The 8,553-nt window shown below is 43.5% G+C and overlaps 1 protein-coding gene across 3 annotated transcripts in view; it reads left to right on the top strand.

Moving 5' to 3' along the window:
- pcbp4 (poly(rC) binding protein 4) overlaps positions 1–8,553 on the top strand; it is a 38,203-nt gene that overhangs the window by 14,033 nt on the left and 15,617 nt on the right. For all 3 annotated transcript variants that reach the window (XM_048606586.1, XM_048606585.1, XM_048606587.1), the window contains exons 2-8: positions 905–1,045; positions 1,633–1,656; positions 1,758–1,790; positions 2,397–2,513; positions 3,285–3,416; positions 5,293–5,421; positions 7,267–7,341. In XM_048606586.1, coding sequence (XP_048462543.1) covers positions 923–1,045; positions 1,633–1,656; positions 1,758–1,790; positions 2,397–2,513; positions 3,285–3,416; positions 5,293–5,421; positions 7,267–7,341 — 633 coding nt within the window. In that variant the 5' untranslated portion in view covers positions 905–922. The remainder of the gene's footprint in view (positions 1–904; positions 1,046–1,632; positions 1,657–1,757; positions 1,791–2,396; positions 2,514–3,284; positions 3,417–5,292; positions 5,422–7,266; positions 7,342–8,553) is intronic.

Here is an 8,553-nt window from a genome sequence, read left to right as displayed (position 1 = left end):
GGGGGGGCCGCCTCCCCCCCCCCCCCCCCCCCCCCTCCCCCCCCCCCCCCCGTTTTTTTTCCCCCCCCCCCCCCCCCCCTCCTCCTCCTCCTCCTCCCCGTTCTTTTTCTCTCCATTTCCCCCCCCTCCTCCCGGTTCTTTTTCTCTCCATTTCCCCCCCCTCCTCCCCGTTCTTTTTCTCTCTCTGTCTCTTCTCCCCCATCTCATCCTCCCCATTTATGTTCTCTTCCTGTTAACGCTACTGCCTCTTCTACCCACTGCTTTCTGAGCACAGATAAGGAAACTGGTGGAATGCAGTCTGACCTCTCCAAATCTCAATTATTCTGTACAGATGTGTGAGAAAGTTTTTGATTTCAATCTGGAGGGAACTCTGTGCACACAGTTGCCTGTCTATCATCAACCATGTTAAAATAAGTTTGACAGTCTGGTAAACGGGCTATGTGCCCAGCAGCTGAAGGAGATCAAAAGGGTGAAGGCCAATGCAGTTGTGCTTGCAGCTTGTAATACTGACTAAATGAACAGCAGTTGTATGAATGCTTAAGCCTGTCTTCTCACTGTTAGGGCCCTGTCTTGCCAACCAATAAAAGGTGTCTTGATAGGTTTGTATTGGACGGTTTTGAAATTCCATCATGGCATTTGTGCTTGCTTTGAGTAAATGAGGTACCCTCCACTTTCATGTTTCCAAATTAGAGGCTGGGTGTGATCCAGTCTTGACTGCTTGTTTGTTACAAGGTGCTGCAGCTCATGTTGCAATGTACAGATGTTGAAGGTGCTCCAGGTTTGCTCAGACAGTGGGAATGGATGACCTTGCCGAACTTCAAAACCCACCAGTGTTTTAATTCTGTTCTATTTTGCATTTCTCTGTTGATCTTGACCTTTATTCCACAAACTCTTCTTTTTACAGATTAGGAACACTTTCTTGATGCTTGGTGACAGTTTGATGCCCCTTGACACTGAGGTGCAGAGAACAATGGATCAAACTGATTACAGTTCCGATGGAGGGCTACACGTTACACTAACACTCCGACTGCTTATGCATGGCAAGGTAACTGACGAGGAGGTGAAACCGTCCACAGGTGCACACGTTCACCTGTGTTTTCTATTTAGCATCCACTGACTCCTCACTGACTTGTTGGTGAGAGCATAATGTGATTTTTGTTCATGTGGATGAGGGCACTCTACCAAGCACAGTGCTGTTGGAATTAATGAGGATGGTAGTATGCAGGTATGGTACTGTGATGCTATGCTAAAGAACATGACATCAGTTCCACACTCATTGCTTCCATTTGGTTTGATAAAGTTGGTGACAGTAAAAACAGCTGTGAAACTGTCAAATTGTCAATAAAAACCCAGTTGTTTCCCTAATCTATTTCGGTGAAAACAGACGATGTGCAACATTGGTTGACTTATAGTTGTCCTGTGCAGTCAATGTTGTCAACCAGTGGTTAAAGATGGTAGCTCATTACCACTTTGAGCAGTAACTGCCAGCAGTCTTCAGATCCCCTAACTGCACCGCTTTTGATCTGTTGTTCTTGACCCCTATATGGCATCACATGCCCTAGCTGCCTTGATAGGCCCTAAACACACTTTCTAATCCAATCATTGCCTTTCATTTTCCTTTTTCCCTTCCAGGAGGTTGGCAGCATTATTGGAAAGGTGAGTGCCCATTTCAATACCACTACATTAAACAGACTTATTTCTTGCATTTTCTTGGACTGTTTTAATTACTTTACTTATCTGGTGCTTTTATTTCCCAGAAAGGTGACACGATAAAGAGAATGCGAGAAGAGGTGAGTTCTCTCAGCTGTCTTAAATCTTCTGCAGTAATTAGAGGCTGGGGAGCTCAACTGATGGCCCAAAGGTTACAGACTGCCAACTGCAAATATAATTTTCCTCTTGTTACTGGTATCACAGTGTTAGTCCTGGGCTGCTAGGTCTGCTGCACATTGTAGAGCAGCAGCGCTACACTTCAGTCAGGGTGCCCTCCATCATGTGGAGATAAGACTTGTCTTCTATGCGCCAGTTAATCTTATCCATGCTAACATGAAAACAGGTTTTCAGGGTTAAGGCTAGGGGTCTGTCCCCCCTCTTGTTTGTTCTCACCACATGATTTGAGATTCAGTCTTGTAACTACATGCCTTGGCTCTTGACCACCAACTTTTAACCAAAGACCTTAAGTAGAAGGGAATTTTAAATATAGACAAACAGAAGTCAAGGAGTGCTTTAGCAGACTCTGACATGAAGTTAGAATATTGTAACGGATACCCAAGCGTGAACTACAGGCTGGAACTTAATCAAGGAATTTGGCTTGCTTATCTGGGAATGAGTTAGAAGCTGGCATGTTGCTTACTTTGCGCTGTCTATCCAGGTACATGTGTCCTGTTTCTTTTCTATAGAGCAGTGCCCGTATCAATGTGTCTGAAGGCTCATGTCCTGAACGCATCATCACAATCACTGGTTCAATGGAGGCTGTCTTCAAAGCGTTCACAATGATCACGGGCAAGCTTGAAGAGGTAAGTGTGCACTGTGCGCTGTCATGTGGGAAGCAACATGCAGAGAGGCTGGGACCCATGGACCTCTCCATGGGCTCACTGTGTAATTTAAACTCTGAGGTGCGGATGTGTATCAAGTGCAGATTCTTCAGTCTGTCGCTCAAAGAATGGCAGTTTGTATTCGGTATTGAAGTTTTCATGTGCACATGGAACAGGATCTGTTCTCGTATCCTATCCCCCACTGTCCTCCTCTTCGTGTCCTATTTTGGCTTTCAGGAGCTCAAATTCTATAACTCTCACCTTTAAATCCCTCCAAGATGTTACTCTTCTATATCTCTAACCCCTGCCACCTAGCTGAGTTCTATGCTTTTAACTTCTGAAAGGTCTGTATTTAAATAAGTTTTATTTTAATTGCGGATATCACATGCTATAGAATTACCTCCTTATGATCTCTTTTTCATTCTTTCTAGAAAGAGTGTACAGAAAGAGGCCATTCAGCCCATTGGGTCTGTACTGGCTCCCAAAAGAGCTACCCAGCTAGTCCCATCTCCAGCCCTACCTCTGTAGCTCTGAAAATGACCAACTTGATTCAAGGTTGCAGTAATATTGTGGAAAATCTCATTTGTCCTTTCAATTGTGTGAATCACTTGGTATTGTTTTTATGCACTAATTAATCATTAGCTGTTTTTTCATCTCCCAGTCTCTCATCTAGTCCTTCCCTTCTTCAATGATCATGAACCATTGTTGCTAACATTGTACAACACAATAGTTCTGTCTGTCTTTTGGTTCTAGGATCTCAGTACGTCCAGCATGAGTGATGTTACAAGGAGCAAGCCCCCTGTAACACTACGCCTGGTGATTCCAGCAAGTCAGTGTGGCTCACTGATAGGAAAAGGAGGGTCTAAGATCAAGGAGATCAGAGAGGTGAGTCATTTGGGAAGTTCATTGACCCACACAGAGTATAGAAATCTGGCTCCAGCTGAGGACAGCTCACTTCTAGTTTTGTGCGGTCAAAGCAATTACAGAGGGTTTTTTCTATACTGCTACTCTGCAAACTAATGTCAAGGCCAATAATAACTAAGTGCCAAGCAGACTGTGAGTCACTACATCGGCACAACGTAAAAGAAGGGAAGGGAAGGAACTGATGATTTACAGCCCTCATAGAATTATAGGTGCTTGTGGTACAGAAAGAGGCCATTCAGCCCATTGGGTCTGTACTGGCTCCCAAAAGAGCTACCCAGCTAGTCCCATCTCCAGCCCTACCTCTGTAACTCTCTAAATTCATTGCTTTCAAATATATCCCAACTATCTTCTGAAGCCACCTATGGATTTTGTCTCCACCACCCTCCCAGCCCTCTCATTCCAAATCGTAAGAGTAAAAAAATTTTCTCCACATCTCACTCCCAGTCTTGAAATTGAGGTCACTTGTTACTGACATACCAACTAGTGGGAACAGAATATCTTTCTTTTCCCTGTCAAAATTTTGAACACTTCAATAACGTTACCTCTTAATCTTCTCTGCTGCAGTTTTTCTAATCTGTCTTTTTGTATCCAAAATCCCTTATCCCTGGTATCCTTCTAGTGAATCTCCTTTGTACTCTCTCCAGGACTGTAACATCTTTCCTTAAATAAGGTGCCCAGAGCTTAATGCAATATTCCAAATGTGGTCTGACCAGTGGTTTGTAGATACGTTGCATCATTTCCTTGCTTTTATACTCTATGCCTCTATTTATAAACTTAAGGATGGGATAAGCCTTAATAACTGTTTCAACTTGCATAGCTACCTTTAGAGAAATAGGCACTTGAACCCTGAGGTCCCTCTGCTGTACTCCGCTCAAAGTCATACCATTGAACCTCTATTGTCTCGATGTTTTTTCTACCAAAATGCATCACCTCACATTTCTCTTCATTGAAAATGAGCTACCAGGTGTCTGCCCATTTGGCCAACTTGTCAATGTCTGTCTGAAGTAGCTCAACATCATCCTAGCAATTCACTATTCTCCCCGATTTTAGTATCCTCTGCAAATTGAGATGTTGCCCTCAACATCCATCCCCAAATCATCTATATAAATCAGAAGAAGCAAAGATCCCTGGCAACATCACTTTCAACTCGTCCCATTATCGACTAGCTTGGTCCCTTTTTTCCCTGGTTAACCGGACTGAGATCAGTAACTGAACGTCAGGTAGAAAATTATGCAAGGAGCAGCTGTTGCTGTCTTCCCACCCTCTTCAGTGAGATTTGGGGGGAGGTTTTAAGAGGTGTCAAAAATCATAGGTTCATGAGTAAATAAGGGAAAACTTCATTGTTGGCTTGAAGCAGAGGACCCACATGACAAGAGAAGTAGGGTGGAGTTCAGAATTTTTACACAGGAGTTGCTATCTGGAATTAATTTCCTGAAAGGGTGGTGAAAGCAGATTCAGTAACTTCCAAATCTGACTTGGATATAGATTTGGAAAGGGAAGAGGTAGCATGGGAATGGGGTAAGTGTTGGTGTAATGAAATAGTTTGTACCAAAGAATCAGTACAGGTATGATGGACCAAATAGTTTGCTTCAGTGCTGCCAGATTCTTTGATTGCTGTCTCATGCAGGAGGATGGTTCTGCTCTACTCCCATCATCCAGGAGGGTCCAAGAAATTAATTCAGGATCTCTAACTGGTAGAGGTGAGAGGTTGACCCCAGTGGCCATCACGAGAGAGCAATGTGAGATTTGCTGAGTCAAGATGCTGAGATTGCTGTTCTTGCCAGTCCAGTATTTTGAGTGTTTGTATTGAACATTCTAATTTTCTTGTTTTCTACAGTCTACTGGAGCTCAGGTCCAGGTAGCTGGAGACTTGCTGCCGAACTCGACTGAGCGTGCAGTCACCATCTCTGGGACCCAGGACGCCATCATTCATTGCATCAGGCAGATCTGCGCCGTCATTCTGGAGGTAAAAGCATATCTTGGAATTGGGCAAGACAGCACTGGTTTGTGACAGATGCCTCATTCTTGCTGACCAGGGCAGTCTTTAGAAAGTTGTACAACATAGTAACTGTTTTGTGCTTCGAGGTATTTTAACTTTTGGGGATGAGAAGCTCTGAGGAATGGGATACAGTTTGAAGTGTTGTGTACCTTTCCTGTGACTAGAGTGTTTAGGACAGCGTGGAAAGAGCCTTGCTGTATCTAACTCCATGCTGTGACTATTCCAGGAATATTTGATGGAACAGTGCAGAAGGAGCTTTACTGGATCAGGCAGATTGCTGTACCTGACTTCGGAGTATTTGGGGTCTGTATGAGAGGCAGCTTTCCTTTCAGTTTAAAAGAGTAGAGGGAGGTTTAGTCTGTATTTAAGACAGTGCTATATCTGCTTGGGAGTGTTTGCTGGTACTAGGTGCCTGATCTTGGAGTGTTCCATTTCCTGGCACAACATTCCTGATGTCAGTGAACTCAAGATTAGTGAGAAATTAGTAAAGTCGCACGAACAGGTGAGAGGAGGGTCCAGATTTCCGACCCAATCAGATGAAAATTCCCCTCTACTTAGGGAATTATAGGACTAAAATAACCTGAGTCTATAAAACAAATGAAGGGGCTAAGAAGACTAATTGTGAGTGGAACTTTCTACAAAACTGAGGCCAGGTCAGGAAAATATTAAATGCAATATAAATTACTGATAAGCCATGTTTGTGGCACAGCACCACAAAGATTGAAAAGAATTGGGATACAGGCATCTAGCCTACTCTTTTAAAAACTCGTGGGTTGGAGCAGAAAGGTCTGAAGAAAGATGCAACTGGGAAAGAATGAACTGGTGTCAGACTGCAGTGGCTCCTGATTCTGTTGCAGTGGGAATACAGGTGGAATTCTGTACCTTCAACTTGGGGAGAATGAAGAGAAAGTTCAGAACTGAGGTGGCAATGACTAAAAGAAAGATAAATAGATCGATGGGAAAGGTTGTAAGATATAGGAGCAGAATTAAGCCCTTCAGCCAATCATGTCTATTCCACCATTTGATCAGGGCTGATGAATTTCTCAACTCCATTCTCCTGCCTTCTCCCCATAACCTTTGATCCCTTTTACTAATCAAAATTTATCTCTGTCTTAAATACACTCAATGACTTGGCTTCCACAGCCTTCTGTGGCAATGAGTTTCACAGATTCATCACACTCTCTGGCTGAAGAAGTTCCTCCTCACCTCTGTTCTGGAAGGTCATCCTGATGAAATGGAGGTGGGAAAGAAGTTGCCTCTGAAATAAAGTGCCTTGTCTGCTGTGAAAAGAGTTGTTAAGCTTGGGTCTTTCTAGACAGTTCTTTGCTGGGCTAAAAGGTGGCTTTGAGACAAAATTAGCTTTAATAATGGAGGAACTGGAGATTGGAACTGCTGAGAACTTGCTTGTCTGCGAGTAGGCTAAAGCTGGCATGTTCCATAATGCAGATATTTCAGTATTAGAATGAGCCAATCTCCGGTGCTCTGTCTGGAAGGTAAACCTGTAGGCAGGCCTGAAGCCTATGCCACCTTATTCTGTTGAAGCCCTCTCATAGTGACAAGGATCGCTGCTTTCTTCATGCTCTATATGTCTGAGGGTGGTGTTGCTCTATGGTCCAGACTATTCAAGAGGTGGATAGACTTTTGGACACTAAGGAATTGAGGGATATGAGGATTACATGAACAAACAGCATTGAGGTAGGAGGTTAAGATGATCTTACTAAATGCAAAACAGACAGATGGGGGTCAAATGACCTACTGCTCCTGTTTTTGTGCTGTTATGCTACTAAACATTGTGTTTCTTGTTCTGTGCAGTCTCCACCCAAAGGTGCCACTATTCCCTACCGTCCCAGTCTTGGACCTGGACCTGTTGTGTTCTCTGGTGGGCAGGTAAGTACAACTGGCACTTGACCACTGATTCCTTATCTACGTATGTCACCCATTTCTTGTTCCCCTGTCAACAGCAAAGTAACCTGTGGTGTCATAAAAGGCCGCCTGCATGAACATATTGGCGTCAAATTGAAAGGTGACCAGACATCTCAGTGGACCCCTCTCTCCTTTTAAGAGAGAACCCAAAGTGCTACCTGGGCAAGAGGCTCACGTCTTGATGTAGATTGGTCATAGACGCAAGATACTGGGGCACAAAGCTTGGTAAGGTCATGTTTGGGCATGAGGGAGTGGTTGCACAGGTACTGACAGCACAGTCACTCGTGCAAGTCTGAAATCTATTAGGTGAGGTTCAACAAATGAAGTGGGATTTGATTAATCTCTTGGATAATCAGCCTTAACTGAGGCGGAGTGATGATCAATCCGAGATTAATTCAAAAACTTCAGTTTTTGATAGGTGAGCCTTGTTTTGCATTTGTATGAAAATCCCTCTCTGCTTTGTGGTGGTAACCTTTTTAAGTAACCAGAGTAATAGTGTAATTTAGGCTTCAATTTTTTTATTATTAATCTTTACAGTTGCATAATCATGTTCAGCCGTCACTGAAATCAAGTGTTGGCCTTCGAACTGACACCAGTGTAAGGTTCCCACTCTTCAAATTAGTGTACCAAGTCTGCTGGCTTCCTCCCGATTCTCTGAAAAATAAAAGTGCCACCTGATACTGAATGGTCAGGTATCAAACTTCAGTTTGTGGGCCATCGTTTGTTGTGTGCTCTGCACTTGCTCAATTTGTAAAGCCAGGGCTTAAGTGGCATCTGTCAGGGGTGGGGGCTGTTGCGATAGGTGCTTTAAGTAAACCATTTGTATGATGATGCCACTTCACTCCTTTGTAGTTTAACTAGAGACCCTTTTTTACAGTTGAGGCATTTTTTTGCTGGAAACAAACAGAAGCTGGAGAAGTAGGGTGAATTAAAATGAGTGATTAATCTGAAGTACTGACTCACTAATTGGATTTGAGGCAGCTTTTGCAACTTTGATTACTCTCTTATTGCAAATGAATTTTCTGTGCTCTAAATATAAAACTAACTGCTGGTCCTTACTCTTGTACTCCTGTGTAATGTTACATTTGACAGCACCAGGTTACTTTGATGCTCTGACATTGTGCCCCTCACAACAGTGGAAGAACAGAGGAGACTTTCTCCAACAAAGCCCCCATT

This window comes from Rhincodon typus, chromosome 16, assembly GCF_021869965.1.
Source record: "Rhincodon typus isolate 14 chromosome 16, sRhiTyp1.1, whole genome shotgun sequence".
Classification (NCBI taxonomy): domain Eukaryota; kingdom Metazoa; phylum Chordata; class Chondrichthyes; order Orectolobiformes; family Rhincodontidae; genus Rhincodon; species Rhincodon typus.
The sequence above is the reverse complement of the archived record's forward strand: the minus strand, read 5'-3'. Positions and strand labels throughout refer to the sequence as shown.